The sequence below is a fragment of the Ailuropoda melanoleuca genome, chromosome 15 (genome assembly GCF_002007445.2).
Source record: "Ailuropoda melanoleuca isolate Jingjing chromosome 15, ASM200744v2, whole genome shotgun sequence".
Lineage (NCBI taxonomy): Eukaryota > Metazoa > Chordata > Mammalia > Carnivora > Ursidae > Ailuropoda > Ailuropoda melanoleuca.
The window spans coordinates 28591261-28611138 of record NC_048232.1 but is presented as its reverse complement, the minus strand read 5'-3'; the positions used below and the strand labels follow the sequence as shown (position 1 = coordinate 28611138).

The following is a 19878-nucleotide window of genomic DNA, read 5'->3' as shown; positions in this document are numbered from 1 at the left end:
TTTCTTATGGCTATCTGTGATCACTGATCTTTGATGTTACTATTGTAATTATTTGGGGGTACCATAAACCACATTATTCACTTAAGCCAAAGCATAGTTCAGAGAGAACTCTTCAATTCTGTGAATGCTGAGAGAGGTGAGGAAGCTGCAGAAGAAAAGTCTGGAGTTAATAGAGGTTAGTTCATGAGGTTTAAGGAAAAGAAGCCGTCTCCATAACATAAAAGCACAGGGTGAAACAACATGTGGTAATGCAGAAGCTGTGCAACTTATCCAGATCTAGCTAAGATAACCAATGAGCGTGCCTACACCAAATGACAGATTTTCAATGTAGACAAAACAATCTTTTATTGGAAGAAGATGGTGCCTAGCACTTTCATAGCTAGAGAGAACTCAATGCCTAGCTTCAAAGCTTCAAACAACAGGCTGATTCTCTTGTTAGGGACAAATGCGGATGGTGACTTTAAGCTAAGCCAATGGTCATTTACCATTTTGAAAATCCTAGGGCCTCTAAGAGGTTGGAAGATGATGGCAGAGTAGGAGAACCTTAGGTTCACCTGGTCCCATGAATACAACTAGATAACAATCAAATCATCCTAAATACCCCAGAAATCAACCAGAAGACTGGCAGAACAAACTCCATAGCTAAATGTAGGGAAGAGGCAGGAAATAAGGAGAGAAACAGATTGTGGCCCTGTGATGGGTAGGGAGCTGCCGTCATAGAGAAGGGCAAGAGACAGACTAGAGTCCATATGGGGAAGATGAATCCCAATAGTAATTGCCTTGAAAAGCAAGGGGGGCTGAATTTTGTGAGTTCTTGCAACCAGCAGGGCTTGAAACCTGGAATTTTAAAGATCAACTGGCTTGGCTGGGGGAGACCCTGGAGGGCACTGGGGTTACTCTTAGAGAAAAGGCAGGGTAAACAGCCTGTGAACATACAGCATGGAAACAGTGATCTGAAGACTGCCTGGGGCACACAGTGGGGAGGTTATTTGCTCATCTCCCACCATGTCCCAGACAGGCAGTGTTCACAGAAAGAAACCTCTGGGAACAAAAGAATTGGCAGGAACCATGTACAAAACCTTCTGGATACTGGGAAAACAGTTCTAAGAGGCAAGTTTATAGCAATAAAGTCCTACCTCAACAACAACAACAAAATCTCAAATAAACAGCCTAACCTTACATCTACAGGAGCTAGAAAAAGAACAACAAAACCCAAAACCAGCAGAAGGAAGGAAATAATAAAAATCAGAGCAGAAATAAATAATACCAAAACTTGGGTCTGTCTCTGAGGATCCAGACCTGATGATGAAGCTGGCTCCATCTCAGGACTGTGACTGGGATCTCTAAGATTTTGACCCTATATCTTCAAGTTCCCACCTTGATCCAGACATCATCAACCCTGAACCTCTGGTATGTATGTATGTATGTATTTGAGAGAGACAGAGCAGGAGCAGGGGGAGGAACTGACGGAGAGGGAGAGGGGATTTGACTCCCCATCTGCGGGGGGGGGGGGGGGGGTTACCCCTGACCCCTCCATTTATACCANGAAATTATGACCTAAGCCAAGGTCAGATGCTTAACCAACTGAGCCTATCAGGCCCCCCTGTTCCCCTGGTTCTTGACCCAGTGTGCACCTCCGCCCCACCCAAGCCCCAGACCTGGACCCCCCACCCCGCCCCCAATTCAGGCTCACTGCTACACCCAAGGTTCTGGCCACTAGTCCCATGGTGCTCGCTACATCTGCCAGCCCTCTCCGACCCTTCTCCTGCCCCGATTATGCTCAAGCCTTCTGCCGCTGCTCTGGACTGAGCCAGCACTGCAGCACCCACTGCGGCAAGAGGCCATACCGCTGCCCGACTTGCAAGGAGTCGTTCAGCCATGGCGCCTTGCTGGCACAGCACCGAGGCATCCACAATGGCGGGAGGCCCAACCCCAGCGCCACCTGCAGCAAAGCCTTCAGCTGGCACTCCACACTGCTGAAGAACGGTGACGGCCACAGCCACAAGAAGCCGCAGCACTGCCCGGTGTGTGTCAAAGCTTTCAGCACGGCTTTCTGCTAGCACAGCATCTGCGCATGCACAGCAACCCTCAGCCGTGCGCCAAGGGCTCAGGCAGGGCTCAGCACTGTTGAAGTACCTGCGAGTGCACACCGGCGAGCAGCTGTTCCCATGGCTGCAGTGCTGCAAGGCCTTCAGCCAGAGCTCAGCACTGCGGCAACACCAGTGCCTGAGCGCGCGCGCGCGCGCGCGCGCGCGCGCCACACACACACACACACACACACACACACACGGCAGAGCGCCCCTACTGGTCTCCCCACTGCCGCAAGGCCTTTGGCCAGAGCTCCAACTTGCTGTACCACCTGCTAATCCACACCAGCTAACGGTCCTATTCCTGCCCCTACTAGCTTCTCCCTGCTGCAGCACCTGCATATGCATTCTGGAGTGTGCCCCCTACCGCTGTCAGCTCTGTGGCAAGGCTTTCTGACAAGCCTCCAGCCTCACCAAGCGCAAGTGAAAAAAAAAAAGAGAGAGAGAACTACAGGCCAATATCTTTGATGAACACACTTGCAAAAATCCTCAACAAAATACTAGCAAACCAAATCCAACAATACATTTAAAAAAATCATTCACTACAATCAAGTGGGATTTTTTCCTGGGCTGCACGGGTGGTTTAATATTTGCAAATCAATCAACATGATACATGATATCAGTAAGAGAAAGGATAAAGAAACCATATGATCCTTTCAATAGATGTGGAAAAAGCATTTGACAAAGTACAACATCCATTCATGACAAAAGCCCTCAACAGAGTAGGTTTAGAGGGAACATACCTCAACATAATAAAGGTCATATATGAAAAACCCACAGCAAATATCATACTCAATGGGGAAAAACTGAGAGTTTCCCCTCTAAGGTCAGGAACAAGACAGGGATGTCTACTCTCACCAGTTTTATTCAACATAGTACTAGAAGACCTAGCCACAGCAATCAGACAACCAAAAGAAATACCAGGTATCAAAACTGGTAAGGAAGAAGTAAAACTTTCACTATTGTAGACGAAATCACACTCTAAATAGAAAATCCTAAAGATTCCACTAAAAAAAACTGCTAAAACTGATAAATGAATTCAGTAAACTCACAGGATACAAAATCGCTATGCAGAAATTTGTTGCACTTCTATACCCTAATAATGAAGCAGCAGAAAAAGAACTTACTAAAACAATCCCATTTACAATTGCACCAAAAATAAAAAGATACCTAAAAATAAACCTAACTAAAGAAGTGAAAGACCTATACTCTGAAAACTGTGAAACACTAATGAAAGAAATTAAAGACAAGATATGGAAAGACGTTCCACGCCCATAGACTGGAACAACAAATATTGCTAAAATGTCTATACTACCCAAAGCAATCTGTAGATTTAATGCAATCCCTAAAAAATACTAATAGCATTTTTCACAGAGCCAGGACAAAAAAAATCCTAAAATTATACTGAATGATCCTGAAATGATCCTGAATTTCCAAAGCAATTTTGAAAAAGTAAAGCAAAGGTGGAGGAATCACAATTCACACTTCAAGTTATATTACAAGCTACAGTAATCAAAAAGTAGATGCTGGCACAAAAATAGACATATAGATCAACAGAAAAGAATGGAAAACCCAGAAATGAACCCACAGTTATATGATCAATTAATCTTCGGCAAAGCAAGGAAGAATATCCAACAGGAAAAAGTCAGTCTCTTCAACACATGGTGTTGGGGAAACTGGACAGCAACATGCAAAAGACTGAAAAGGGACCACTTTTGTAAAGCATACACAAAATAAATTCAAAATGGATTAAATATCTATACATGAGACCTGAAACCATAAAAATCCTAGAAGAGAATATAGGCAGTAATGTCTCTGACATTGGCCATAGCAACTTCTTATTAGATATGTCTCCTGAAGCAAGGGAAACAAAAACAAAAATAAACTGTTGGGACTTCATCAAAATAAAAAGCTTCTGCACAGCAAAGGAAACAATCAACAAAACTGAAAGGCAAGAGATGGAATGGGAGGAGATATTTGCAAATGACATATCTGATAAAGGGTTAGTATCCAAAATATATATAAAGAACTGATACAAACCAACACCCCAAAAAACCCAAATAATCCAATTTACTAAGGGACAGAAGACATGAACAGACATTTTTCCAAAGAACGAATCCAGATGGCCACAGACACATAAAAACAAACTCAGCGTCACTCAGCATCAGGGAAATACAAATCAAAACTACACTGAGCTATCACATCACACCTGTTAGAGTGACTAAACTCAACAATACAAGGAATAACAGCTGTTGGTGAGGATGTGGAGAAAAAGGAACACTCTTGCACTGTAGGTGGAAATGCAAGCTGGTGCATCCACGGTAGAAGACAGCATGGAGGTTCCTCAAAAAGTTAAAAATAGAACTATCCTGTGATAGTTCTACTGGATATTTACCACAAAAATATCAAAAAAATTCAAAAGGATACATACACACCAATGTTTATAGAGCATTATTTACAATAACCAAATTATGGAAGCAGCATAAGTGTCCATCAGCTGATGAATGGATAAAGAGCAAGTGGTATATATACACAATAGAATATGATTCAGCCATCAAAAAAAGGAGATCTTGCCATTTGCAATGACACGGATGGAGCTAGAGAGTGTAATGCTAAGTGAAATAAGTCACTTAGCAGAAAAACAAATACCATATGATTTTACTTATATGTGGATTAAAGAAACAAAACAAACTGGCAAAAGTGGGAAAAAAAGAGAGAAGGAGACAAATTAAGAAACAGATTCTTAATTATACAGAACAAACTGATGGTTACTAGAGAGGAGGAGAATGGGAGGTTGGGTGAAAGAGGTGATGGGGATTAAGGTGTGCCTTGTGATGAGCACTGGGTGATGTATCAACAATTCTGTTGTATTACTATATAATCACTAAATAAAAAATAAAATAACAAAAGCTGAATAAGTCAGAGATCTAACATACAACGTGGTGTTTACAGCTAACAATACTATTGTATATTTGAAATTTGCTAAGAGAGTAGATCTGAAGTGTTCTCACCAAAAAAAAAAAAAAAATAAGTAACTATGTGAGGTGGAATAAAATTTATGAAAGGTATTCTGTGATGATAATTTATTTATCTATTTAATCTTAAGGCAGCTAAACCTCAAATGTCAAAAGTGAGTGTCAACAGTTAACAAGAGTATCATTGCAATCATTATTTGAATCTTCCATCTGTCAAAAAAAAAAAAAGCTTTTCTCAACTAAAAAACAGGGAATTATGCTTTGGAACATATCCCTGTCTCTTTGAAATTTTTAAAAACGTTGTTCATAAACAATTAATTATTTAATTATATCCTAGTTTCTTACTTATTATAGAAACTACGTAATCAAACTGAGAGAAGATAAAACCCTGATATTCAAAGCCAGCCATGTCCAATAGAACTTTCTAACAATAACCATATTGGTTACTAGGCATTTGAAATGTGGCTCGTGTGACAGCAGAATTGATTTTTTAATTAAATTGAACTCAATTTTAATTTTAGTAGCCACATGTGACTAGTGACTACTGATTGGACAGTACCATTTCAAACTATTAAGAATTTCAAATAGGAGCAAGCTGACTAGACTATTTGATTTGATTTAGAAACTCTATGTACAGTGTATTATCTGAACCATTATCTTACATGCATTACTAATTATATACCCACTCATTGTTTGAATTCTACTAAGTCATATTTTACTTACTTGGCTTTAGACAATGTGGCTTCCGTGTATCTAGACTGTTTAAGGCGATTTTTCAGTTCTTCTAGTTTTTGCACCTGCTTTACTACTTGTGCAATGCTTAAAGTGACTGTTCTGTCAGGTGCTGGAAAATCTGCCTCTAAAAACGTTTGATCTTTACTTATCTAAAATGATAAAATTACCCAGTTACTTAGGTAATACCCATTTTGCTCTTATACCTCAAAGAAATTTCATCATTTTATTTACCATATTTAAATAATTTTTATAATACTCTTATCTATAGCTATAATCAAATACTGATATTTTATAAATATAATTTTACAAGTAATTACCTATCAAAAGAATTATAGCTAAGTGTTGACTTTCACATGTCAAAACTCAAATCAAATCTTCTGTTTATTATCTTAATATATAAGCATTTTAAGCAAGTTCAATAACAATCGAAACAGGATCAGTTAAGGGCAACTCAAAACATTTACAAGAGAATTCTAAGGTAATTGTTTCCCCAAAATCCTTTCTAAGAATAGTCTTACCTATGATAAATATGGAAAGACAATAATTTGCTCTCAAAAGCAATACCTTCTACTACTAACTCCCAGAAATTAATATATAAAATTCTATGAAACTGACATTCCTTGGTCTGTCTGAGAAAACCTGAGACCCATTTGGGTGTCTCAAGACTTTTAAAACAGGCCAAGCTACAGAATAATGAGAAATCAGGAGAATAAGTAATATCCACAGAATAATATGATAGACCATAACTGATATTCTAGGTATTAAGTCTGTTTAAAGAACACTGAGCAAGATGAGTGCCTCCCTACTTACAAAAAAAAAAAAAAAAACTAAACAAAAACAGCCAATATGTACAGACATGAACAAGCAGAGTAGCAATTGAGGTAAAAAAAAATTTTTTTTGACAAAATAAGAGAGATTCACCCACATATATTATACACTTCCAACCCTAATGATGGGAGGGAAAGCTTAAAAAAAAAAAAGAAGAAGTAGTAGTAGTCAAGGCATAGACCTAAAACCGAGCAATGAGAAATTCTAGCAATGGGATTTAAAAGAGACTTCATTTTAGTAATGCCTACTTGAAATGGAATTAGGATATAATAGCAGGAAGTATATACTGGGCAATGAACTAGAAGTCTGATTTTGAGGGATGCAGAACAGGTGGAAGGGAAATAGGAAATGTATGGAAACTCTATGGACAAAGGCATGATCCCAAAAGAGAGGACATACTTTGGTATATCAGATATATTGCCAAATCATAAATGCAGTCTAAAAGTGAGGTAGCCAGTTATCAATTTATTGCCTCTCATTTAAAAACCCATTCTTCATTGTCCTGCTTATAACAGTGGAACATTTCTCTCTTGACAGGTATCATGTTAACCTTTATCGATAGAGGGTCCTAGATACTACAGAAAGAAGCAGTTTTCTTCCTAAGTCTGTCATCTCTCTCTGCTTAATCCTAGGACATTGCATAGTATACCTAGTACAGCTCACCCCAAAAAGTTTCAACAGCACCACCCCATAGGTGTCTTCCTTGCAAGGTCCCTGGCATGACTCATTCCCTTGGGCAGCTTCGTCCAGAACTTCTTAGCAAAATCTACCAGGGCAGAACCTCCCTCTGGGAAGCTTTCCAGCATACCACCCTTGTAGACAGCAAGAGGTACAGCACCTCCCTGGAAGATGCTTTTCCCAGACCACAGAGGATGATTTCCCAATATACCACCATCAAGGGCAGCTTCCCAGTAAATCCCAGTTCCCACCAGCATGGCACCCCAGCAAACTTTCTCTGCCACTCAGCGATGACAGCTACTCCTTCTTCGCAAGGTGTGGACCTTAGCCCTGCTTTAGGGAGAGGGTAAGGATAAGGGTATTAAGATTTGTTCCTTCCTTAAGTGCTATGCTTCCATCCGATCAGTAGAGGCTGTTCTTTATACCTTCTATCCCTGTATTCTTCAGAGTTGTCTTTATCACTTTATAGGTATTCTCCTGTTATAATAATTTTTATGTTAAACTTTCCCTATTCAGATTACTGTGTAGTTTTTATCTTTTGATCAGTCCTTATCTGATACATTGTATTTCCCATGAGGAATTCAATTTAAACATAAATCTTTTCTGGGAGAAAAGATGAATAGATAATGAGATTATAGGCTATAAGATTTCATCAAAAAGACATACTGGGCACAGGCTCCAGCAGAACAACTCTGAAGCTCATAGGCTACATGCTTAGCCTACATTTCTCTGTTATGGCTCACCATACATTATGAAGGCTTCCTCATGTATCTTATTAATGCAACATGACCACAAGCACATAAACCTCACCAGCATGTACTCACAATAAAATGTGTCAGCAATAAAAACGAGATTATTCCACAATTCTCAAATGTTAGTGTACATAATAATCCTCTAAAAAATCCTATTAAAAAGGTGGATTACCTAACCTATACACACACAGAAAACTTTAATTCAGTATGTCTGACTTGGAGTTCTGAAATGTGCATTTCTAACAGGTATCTTGGGTGATATTTAAACATGATCCATCAAGTATATTTTAAGATACACTCATCAAAAGGCAGAAGATAATACAAACACTTTGGCAATGTATCTGATACATCAAATTAAGTAATTATTCAAAAGAATTAATTATGGATCTAAAAACTGAAAAATTTAGAATTCCAGATCAGAAGTTTAGTTGTATGCTGAAGATTCCTCTTGGTGAACATGAATGTATAAATCAGGATTTCAGGAATACCAGAAATGATGGTAACTGGCACTAAGGTGTAAATTGTAGATACAGAGAAAAATAGACACATATGACAGCTATTCAGGTTATAAAATCAAAAGGCCTCAGAAATGTACTGAATATTAAGGAAATTGAGTTGTCAAGGTAAATCACCACATTTCTGGTGTACCCAACTAGATAAATACTACTTCCATTCACTGAGATAGGGAATACTGGAAGAGGTATAAGTTTAAGGGTAAAAAAAATTATTGCTTTTGACTCATTGTGTTTGAGGTGAAATAGTCTAAGGAGCTCAGAGGATGGTTTTGAGCAAGAGGTGTATATTTCTAAATTTCCAGTATAAAGATAATACTTAAATGGAAAAACTGGTTGAGGTTGCCTAGGGGGAGAAGTGTATAGTAAAGAAAAAAAAAAGGCAGGCATAGAATGAAATCTCGAAGCACTCCAATATTTACTGGTTAGAAAAGAAGGTGACTCTACAAAGGAAAGAGCCAAAGAGGTAAAACAATAGTCAGGAAAGTATAATTCACAAAAGCCAAAGATACAGTGTTTTAAAAATGAGGAAATAATCAACAATGTCAACTATGGCTGAGGTAAAGAAAATTGTTTATTGAATTTAACAATATAAAAACTGCAGAGAACCATACAGAATGTTTTCTTTGTTATGGAGAGAGAGTCCAGTCCGGGTAGGCTAAGAATGCTTTGGAAGTAAGAATATATACAATAAATTGATATCAAAAAAAATTAGCTCTGAACCTGTAAAGTATGGCCCTTAGCTAAACTGTTTTTATAGAAAATCCATAGACAACTCCAATTGTTTTGATAGCCCTAGTTGGCTCTTTCAAGGAGAGAATGCCCAGATTAACCTCCTCACTAAGTGCCAATTTACCAGTTAACAATTTTTTTATAAAAACTCAACTAGTTTCATTGTTCCTAAACTATCTGCAAGGCTTTTCTCTTCTCTTTTTTAAATTTTTTAAAAAGATTTTATTTATTTATCTGAGAGTGAGAGAGAGGGAGAGAGCAGGAGCAAGGGGAGGAGCAGAGGGAGAGGGAGAAAGTAGACTCCCTGATGAGTGCGGAGGCAGACAGAGGGCTGGATCCCAGAACCCTGAGATCATGACTGAGCTGAAGGCAGACACTTATCCAACTGAGCCACCCAGGCGCCCCTTCTCTCCTCTCTTTTATAAATATTGGGTTTTGCCTTTACTCCCCAACAATAATCTAATTACTATTTCCCTCATGAGTAAATTTGCATACAAAATAGTTTTTAAAAATTGGTTATGAATGGCAAAAGAGAAATAGGCCTGTAACTGGAGGGAATGTGGCATCAAATTAGAGAGATATGAGCATATTTAAAACCTGAAAGGAATGACACAATTTGGAAAAGTTTAATATACAAGAGAGAATGATTAAACAAATTTCTTAAGATCCAAAACAAGTAAAAGAATGAGTCTCGTGTAGGAAGAGGAATAATATCTGTTTAACAAGAGGAAAGGAGGATAGAATGAGCATGGACATAAATAAATTTTTGTTTGGTAGCAGAAAATGAAGGAGTTCTAATCGGTGGCTTGTATTTTCAAGCATTTTAAGTGACTGGCTGACAGTGAAATAACGGGACAGAAGGAGTGTGGGTTTGAGATGATAGTGAAATTCATTTTGGAAATGCAAAAGAATTGCCAGGCAGTATTTGGAATAATTATGTCTGAATAACTGTGTCACTTTCTTCATCAGTGTTTCACAGCTAAGCTAAAGGCCCAAGAGTAAATAATTGCACTTATTTAAGGTTAAATTCTGTTAGACGAGTGCAATGAAAAAAAACAAGAGGTAAAGGAGAGTGGGAAGTTAAGAAATTCACGTTAAGTACATATTCTCCAACCTGAAAAGAAAAATGAGTAAAAAAGACTGCAGGAAGGTTAAGGAATGAATGAACCAGTGGTCTTGATAAAGTCAAAGAGTGGCCAGAAAAGTATTTAAATAATAACTGATAAGACAGAAATTTGTAGTTCAAGAATAAGTTGCCTGAATTAATGATTTTTAAAGTAAAGCAATTTGCTTAATGATAAGGTCTAGAGTATGACTGGAAGTGAGGGCCAAAGGTAAAGAAAGACACTAGCTCTGGGGAGATGAGGAGTCAAGGAACTGAGAGGCTAGGATTTGGGGTGGGTCTTTGTATTGACAGGACTAACTATAAAAAGAAGAAAATGAGACAAATGCATGAATAAAGTAGAATAAAAACAAGCTGGTAGATGAAAGTAAGAAGGCAGAAGGCAAGCTAGATTTTTCAAGTTGCAAAGTATGCATTTTACAAGAGGGGAGAACAGTGGACTTCACCTCAATCCTACATCTCTGGAAAGATAATGACCAATCTACCATGGCCAAAGAGCTACTAACACTCTTCCAATGTCAGCCATATCCATTCTAAAGCAAAGAGTATACAGACCACTAAAGTCAACTCTGGAGCCAAAGGTAAAATAATAAGAGGGTGCTAGGAGACAGTTACAATTTCTAGCTTTACTTTTTAATTTTATATCCCAAATAAATGAACCTATTTAATTGAAAGTGCCTGGGATTCAAGAGCATTTAATTGGACTAAACCATAAACATAACCAAGGGAGAACAAGAATCATTCTATAAATCACTGAGGTTATCCTAGAAATTATTCTGTTATATTAACAGCATAAAGTCTTTCCCAAAATAGAATCAAAAACCCTTAAGGTTAGAAACCACTAGCTTTCAAAATGGTCATAAAACATCTGAAAATCTAAAGTACAAAAAAAATCATTAAAATAACATTAAGTTTAAAGAAAACCAATATATAATTTTATAAGTAAGTAGATCATCATATTATACATGCTTTTTAAAATACAGGAGAAATGTTCAAGTTGGTAAGTTTTCACTTGTCACTTACTCTTTTATGTAAATTAGGAAAGAATGACAATTAAATTTCCATTATTTAATTTTAAGAGAAAGAATGTGTCAAATTTAGAGCATTCCAGATACATGTAGGAATGTAGTGTGTAGTCACTGAGAAACATTTTGTTCTACCCATTTGTTCCTTCTCTACCTAAATTAAAAGATTATAAACAATGATTATTCAAAAATTTTTACTTCAAATTGATTTTCAGATGAGACAAAATATTAATTTAATTTACAATTAAGAAATGTTATACTTACCTCTTCCATCTGATTGACCTGTAGCTGAAACCACTTTAAAAAAAAAAAAAAAAAGAAATACTTATTGACAAGTTATTCAAATATATGGGTACACGTGAGTGCATTTGTGTGTGTGTGCGCGTGTGTCTTCATCTATCAAATATTAGCCCTGAGCCAAACATCAGTTATCATAGGGTTCAGAATGGGGCTAATGCAACATACAACTTGACCATAATATTTTTAAATGTATATAGTAGCAAGTTTGGGAGTTCTTTTTATTTCTTCAAAACTTAGAAACTTCTTCTTCATTAATACGTATTTCTGTATTAAATGTTAGTAGGCTTAAACTGCAATATATTGAACGTACCTTAAAAAGAGATTCCAAAATCTGGAAAATAAAGTTTTAATTAAAACATTTAAGAATAAAAATTCTTCACAGTGTATGATGTGCTAAAATAAGTCTCTATATTTCTCAATCAGAAAAATGCACAAGTTATTAAAACTATAAATCTATAATCCAAAATCATAATATGTTTATAATTACAGATACAGTTTTTAGTATATCTTGAACAGACAACTCAATTCTATAAAAATTTCCATCATTATAGATCTATATTAGGATACCCCCAAATAATTCCCATATATGATTTCATGTATTTTCTTAATATAAGTAAGGAAAAAAAATTAAGATTCCTCTTGGAAAAGTTTTTTTTATACATCGAGAGTACATATCAAAAAGCATTATCATAAGAACATTATCTCTTCAATAGGACTTTCCTTTGATAACGGGACTAAAAATCAAATATAAAATATTATACTACTACTTGATATTTTTAATGGAAAATGCAAAGAACTGGTTTGGGAGATTGTGAGAGAAATTGAATATCCAAATCGAATAACATAATCCAAAATACCAATATTTAACACTTAGAAAATGTAATATTAACATGATTATGTTTGCCACACAAAATAAAAGCCCATTTTATCACATCCAGATAAGAGTTTTTAATTATTTTGTTTAAGAAAAATATTACTACATTCAGGCAGTAAAAAAAAAAAAAGTTACTTTACTAAAAAATCAGGCTAGTCTAAAATTTCTCTTCTGCAACACTAACTCTAAATAAATAGTTCAAAAGTGTGGTCCCACAGTCAAAAACATCAGCACCACCTAAACAAAGATATTCATTGTCAATGTAAATTCTTAGGCCCTACCCCAATCAATTTAATCAAAAACTCTGGGAGTAGGGCCGGCAATTTGTGTTTAACTAGCCCTCCAATTGATTCCATTGCATGCTAAATAAAGTTTGAGAATCACTGTGCTATGTAATAAGAAATCAGAAATCTAAGCAAAAAGGGCTGAGATCCTCAAGAAAACGTACCAAGGTAAATAAATATCCAAGTCTGAAGGAAAATGTTTTCAGCTACCTAAGGATTTAGAAACTAATGTTCACTGAGGCAAACTACATTGGAGTAAACTCATTCTTCCCACTATCAAAAGAGATTCCAAGGTTCTCAAAACCTCTTTTCCTATCTCAGAAGATGATGGGAAACCATCATATGTCAACTCATCCATTCATTAGAGTCAGAGTTCCAACTATCTAAACCACTAAAAGCCTGGAGAACAAAGGCTTTCTCAACTACTGAGAAAAACATCAGTTCTAGTAATGTTGAATCTAGAACATTACTGATAAAAGTGGAAAATGAAAACTGACCAGAAGTGAGAAAATCAATTTTAGGCAAACACTAAATAGAAAGAGAAAGTTCTATGAAAATGTGGAATAATATATATAAAGTTCCCCAGGAAAATATTAAACTTCTATTCTAATTTTAAAGATATTATCATGTAGGTGTGAAGCCAAAAAAAAACTATTTTCAGAAATTCAAAGGCTCAGAAATGATTTCACCACACATTCTAACCTAGCAAACAAAAACAAAATTTATTCTTAGAAAAGTAAACACAAGAAAAAACTATAGGCAAGGTAATCAGTAAACACCCTATTCTTTTTGTTTCAACTTTTTATTTAATTAGTTGGCATATAGGGTAATATTAGTTTCAGGAGCAGAATTTAGTGATTCATCACTTACATATAACACCCAGTGCTCATCACAAGTGCCCTCCTTAATATCCATCACCGATTTAACCGATCCCCCTGCCCACCTCCCCTCCAGCAACCCTGTTTGTTCTCTACAGTTAAGAGTCTGTTTTATGGTTTACCTCTCTATTTTTCCCCTTATGTTCATCTGTTTCATTTCTTAAATTCCACATATGAGTGCAATCATATGGTATTGGTCTTTCTCTGATTCACTTATTTCACTTAGCATAATACACTCTAGCTCCATCCACATTGTTGCAAATGGCAAGATTTCATTATTTTTTATGGCTCAGTAATATCCCATTGTGTATATATAACACAATTTCTTTATCCATACACCAGTCAATGCCCCTTTGGGCTCTTTCCATAATTTGGCTATTGTTGATAACGTTGCTGTAATATAAACATCAAGGTGCATGTCTTCCCCCTTTGAATATTTTTTTATTCTTTGGATAAATACCTAATAGTACAATTGTTAGATATTAGGGTAGTTCTATTTTTCATTTTTTGAGGAACTTCCATACTGTTTTCCAGAGTGGCTGCACCAGCTTGCATTCCCACCAACAGTGTAGGAGGGTTCCCCTTTCTTCACATCCTCGCCAACATCTGTTGTTTCCTGTGTTGCTAATTTTAGCCATTCTGACAGGTGTGAGGTGGTATCTCATTGTAGTTTTAATTTGTATTTCCCTGATGATGAGTTATATTGAGCATCTTTTCATGTGTCCGTTAGCCATCTAGTAAATACCCTACTCTTTAAAAAATTGTGGATAATGGGACTGGCACTTAATGCTGCCGTCATAAAAACTTCCCAATGAGAAGATGGCATAATATTTTTTAAAGTGAAATAATAACCTGTAACTAAAATTCCAGATAGGCATATTGTATCACTGAAGCCAAGAGAAGTCCCGAAAGACTGGCAGCTTTTGCCTTTGTTTCATCTAGCTCAAAACTCTCTCAAGGCAAAAAACAAACAAAACAAAACAAAAACAAAAGAACAAAAAACCCAGCTAAGCAGAGGGCTTTCCTCAACATTGAAAGGCAAATAAACAAGGCACAGCTCCCTGGAGAAAAAGATTGCAGTTGTGACAAATAATACACATGTCAGCAGCCTAGAAGAAAAAGTTGGGTAGAGAGTTACTTTGGAAAATAAGGATTTTGAAAAGATACCATATATAAGGGAGAGTCTAGTAAGCCATGCACTTGCCCAGGCCAGGACTCATGCTCAGAAAATATCTGAGGGGACACTAAAGTTTCATCTTTGGCTTATCTTTATCTCAGAGCAAGTAGAAAATGAAGGCTAACTCAAGGTTTGTAAACAACCTGGTTAAGCTTTGTAGGAGTGCCCCAACACAGAGCCAATCTTAAAGGAACAGGAATTTTTTTTTCTCCTTTTCTTTTTTTTTTTTTTTTTTGGTGGGCTCGAGGCATTTAAGGGAATCTTCCTCAAATCCACCAGCTGACCACAAGCAACAGGAACAGCGGCCTGAGAGATAAAATATTTAATCAAGGAATACAGACTTTCAAAATAAATAGTTTAGACTTCTGGTTTCCAATCCAGCATGCAAAGAGCCTGGATTAGTCACTCTGTCTTAATAATAAAAGCTGAATGGACTGAAAATTAACAACTCTTCTTATATATACACAGAATTGAGGTCACTGAGCAAATCACAGCACCAAAAATTAGAGAAACACACAGGTGATATTGAGAATCAGAAATTATCAGAGCAGAAATCCATGAGAACAAGCCTCCACAGGAACTAGCAGTGGGATAAGAAAACCCAAACTGTAAATGAGTTGCCGAAAGCCCAGTATGGACAAGTTCAAGAGTTAAAAACTTCAGTGGGGGCAAGTTTTGAGGAGTTTCTTTAAAAACTAAGCATACTCTTACCATATTACCTAGAAATCATTCTCCTTGGTGTTTAACCAAATGAATTGAAAACTTATGTCCATACAAAAACCTGCACACAATGTTTATAGCAGCTTTATTCATAATTACCAAAACTTGGAAGCAAACAAGGTGTCATTCAGTAAGTGAATGGATAAACAAACTGTGGTACAACTATATAATAAACTATTATTCTGCACCAAAAAAAAAAAAAATGAGCTGTCAATCCGTGAAAAGACATGTAGGAATCTTAAATGCATATTACTAAGTAAAAGAAGCCAATCCAAAAAAGGCTATACACTGATTCCAACTATATGATTCCAACTATATGACATTCTGGAAAAGGAAAACTAAAGACATAAAAAGATCAGTGGCTATCAGGGGTTGGATAGGGAAAGGAAGATGAATATGTGGAAGACATAGGATTTTTAGTGCAGTGAAACCATTCTGTATGATACTATAATTGTGCATACATATCATTTTACATTAGTTAAAACCCATAGAATGTACAACACCAAGAGAAAGCCTTAAGTAAACTATGGACCTTGGGTGATAATAATGTGTCCATATAGTTTCATAGATCATACAAAGATACCACTCTGGTGCACGATGTTGATAATAGGGAAGGTCCATGCATGCATAGGAATAGAGGGTATATGGAAACTCTCTGTACTATATGCAATTCTGCTGAGAACACAAAATTGCTCTAAAAATGAAGTCTATTTAAAAAATAATAGTTTAGAAAAGTCGATAAACAAAAATAAAAAAATTTAAGGAGAGGGGAAAATCTGACATCTAGAGGTACCACATAAAATATTCAAAATACCTTGTTTTCAACAAAAAATTACAGAGCAAGCATTCAGTGATATAAGAAATTGTGACTTATTTGAAGGAAAAAATAAACAGACACTGTCCGTCCCTAAAGAATTTCATATGCTAGACTTAGTAGACAAAACTTTTAAATCTACTGTTTTAAATACACTCAATGAACTAAAGGAAATCATGCACGAAGAATTAAAGGAAACAAAAAACAGTATTCTAACAAATTTAAATAAAAATATAGAAATTACAGAAAGAAACCAAATTCTAGAAATGAAAACTTAAATAGCTGAACAAAAGGAACAATAACTGAAATGAAAATTTTACTAGAGGGTTTTGACAGCAGATTTGAGCAGGCAAAAGAATCAATTTAAAGTTAGACCAATTGAAATTATCCAGTCTGAGGAGAAGAAAGAAAAATGAATGAAAGAAAAAGAACACAGCCTAATAGAATTATGGGATATCATCAAGTATATCAACATAGACATTATAAGACTCCAAGGAAAATAGAAAAGGGAGCAAAAAGGATATTTAAGGAAATAATGACAGAATACTTCCCAAATTTGAGAAAAGGTAAGGATTTGTATGTCAAAATCCTAGTAGAATAAATGAAAAAGATCCATATGAAGACACATTATAATAAAACTGTTGAAAGCCAAACACAGATATAGAATCCTGAAAGCAGCAAAAGAGAAGTAATATGTACAAGAGAGCTTCAATAAGATTAACAGCTGATTTCTCCTCAGAGACTATGGACACCAGAAGGTAGTGTGATGGCATATTTAAAATGCAATTAACAAAAAAATACCATATGCCAAGTATTACATATCTGGCAAAATTATCCTCAAAAATGAAGGATAACTTAAGAAAAAAAGTCATAATTAAATATAAGAAATTTATGAATAAAAATATGTAAATATGACAGCATATACATAAACTGCAGAGGGAATAAAAGGAACAAAAAGAAGTGTTTTTAGAATGTGTTTGAACTTAAATGACCGGCAACTTAATAGAGACTGCTATATGCTTAAGATGTTACATATGAGCTTCATGGTAACCACAAGCCCAAAGTCTATAAAAGATACAAAAAAATAAAGAGAAAGAAGCCAAATATAACACTACCGAAACTCATCAGTCACAAAGAAGGAGAGCAAGAGGAGAAAGAAGCAGAGAAGAACTAGAAAAACAACCATAATGTAATTAACAAAATGGCAATAAGTATATACTATCAGTAATTACTTTAATGTAAATGACCTAAATTCTTCAATCAAAAGACATGGGGTGGGGCGCCTGGGTGGCACAGCGGTTAAGCGTCTGCCTTCGGCTCAGGGCGTGATCCCGGTGTTATGGGATCGAGCCACATCAGGCTCCTCCGCTATGAGCCTGCTTCTTCCTCTCCCACTCCCCCTGCTTGTGTTCCCTCTCTCGCTGGCTGTCTCTATCTCTGTCAAATAAATAAATAAAATTTAAAAAAAAAAAAAAAAAAAAAAAAAAAAGACATGGGGTGACATGTGGATAAAAAAAATATAAGAACCATCTACATGTTGTCTATAAGAGACTCACTTCAGACCCAAAGACACACACAGACTGAAAGTGAAGGAATGGAAAAATACTGACCCTTACAAATGGAAGCAAAAAAAAGCCAGGTAACAATACCTGTATTAGGCATAATACTTTTAAACAACAACTTAAAAAAGACAAAGAAAGGTATTACATAATAATAAAATAAAGAGATCAATCCAACAAAAGGATATAACAATTGTAAACATCTATGCATCCAATATTAGAGCAACTAAATATATTTAAAGCAAATATAAACAAACATAAAGGGAGAAATTTTAATACAATAATAGTAGCAGACTTTAACACCTCACTTATATCAATAGATAGATCATTCAGGCAGAAAATTAATAAGGAAATAAGAGTGTCCGAATGACATATTAGACCAGATGGACATAATACATATATATAGAACAATCCATCCAAAATAACAGAATATACATTCTTCTCAAGTATACATGGAACATTCCCCAGAATAGATATGTTAGGCACAAAACAAGTCTCAATATTTAAAAACTGAAATCATACAATGCATCTTTTTCAGCCACAATGGTATGAATCTAAAAGAAGAAAAAAATTAAAAGAACACAAACACATAGAGGCTAAACAACATGCTACTAAACAACTAATGGCTCAATGAAGAAATCAAAGAAAAAACTGAAAGATATATGGAGACAAATGAAAACACAACCACCTAAAATCTTTGGGATACAGCAAAAGCAGTATTAGGAGAGAGATACGTAGCAACACAGGCCTACCTCAAAAAGTAAGAAAAAGTTCAAATAAACAACCTAACCTTACACCTAAATGAACCAGAAAAAGAACAAACAAAGCCCAAGGTGACTAGAAGGAAGAAAAACTAATAAAGATCAGAACACAAATAACAAGACTTTTAAAAAAGTAAAAGATCAATGAATGAAACCAAGAGCTGGTTCTTTAAAAAGATAAACAAAATTGATAACCCTTAGCCAGACTCATCGAGAAAAAGAAAAAAACTCAAATAAAATCAGAAACAAAAGAGAAGAATCAACTTACACCACAGAAATACAACAGACAATAAGAGAATACTATGAAAAATTATGTGTCAGCAAACTGGGAAACCTAGAAGAAATGGATAAAATCCTAGAAAAAATGCAATCTTCCAAAATTGAATCAGGACAAGACAGAAAAGTCTGAAGACCAATTACTAGTAATGAAATTGAATTGGTAGTCAAAAAACTGCCAAAAAATAAACGTCCAGGACCAGATGGATTCATAGATGAATTCTGACAACCATTTAAAGAATTCTCAAACTATTCCAAAAAATCAGAAGAAAAAGGAAAAGTTTCCAATTCATTCTACAAGGCCAGCATTACCCTAACATCAAAATCAGACCAAAAAAAGAAAACTATAGGCCAATATCATTGATGAACATAGATGTAAAAATCCTCAACAAAATACAGGTAAACCACATTCGACAATACGTTAAAAGGATCATTCACCACGATCAACAGGGATTTATTCTGGGGCACCTGGGTGGCTCAGTTGGTTAAGTGTCTGACTTCAGCTCAGGTCATGATCTCAGGGTCCTGGGATCAAGCCCAGTGTCAGGCTCCTTGCTCAGCAGGGAGTCTGCTTGTCCGTCTCCCTCTCCCTCTGCCCCTCCCCCACTCATGCTTGCCCTCTCTCTCAAATAAAGTCTTATAAAAAAAAAAAAAGAGGGACTTATTCTGGGGATGCAAGGATGGTTTAATATTCATAAGTCAATGTGACACATCACATCAACAAAAAGGATTAAAAACCATATGATCATCTCAATAAATGCAGAAACAGCATTTGATAAAACTCAACA

General features: G+C 35.9%; 1 protein-coding gene across 5 annotated transcripts in view; it reads right to left on the bottom strand.

The window, feature by feature from the left end:
- CCDC7 (coiled-coil domain containing 7) overlaps positions 1-19878 on the bottom strand; it is a 310496-nt gene that overhangs the window by 263114 nt on the left and 27504 nt on the right. For all 5 annotated transcript variants that reach the window (XM_034643982.1, XM_034643983.1, XM_034643984.1 and 2 more), the window contains exons 4-6: positions 12058-12078; positions 11712-11744; positions 5786-5946 (exon numbers count right to left, since the gene is read on the bottom strand). In XM_034643982.1, coding sequence (XP_034499873.1) covers positions 5786-5946; positions 11712-11744; positions 12058-12078 — 215 coding nt within the window. The remainder of the gene's footprint in view (positions 1-5785; positions 5947-11711; positions 11745-12057; positions 12079-19878) is intronic.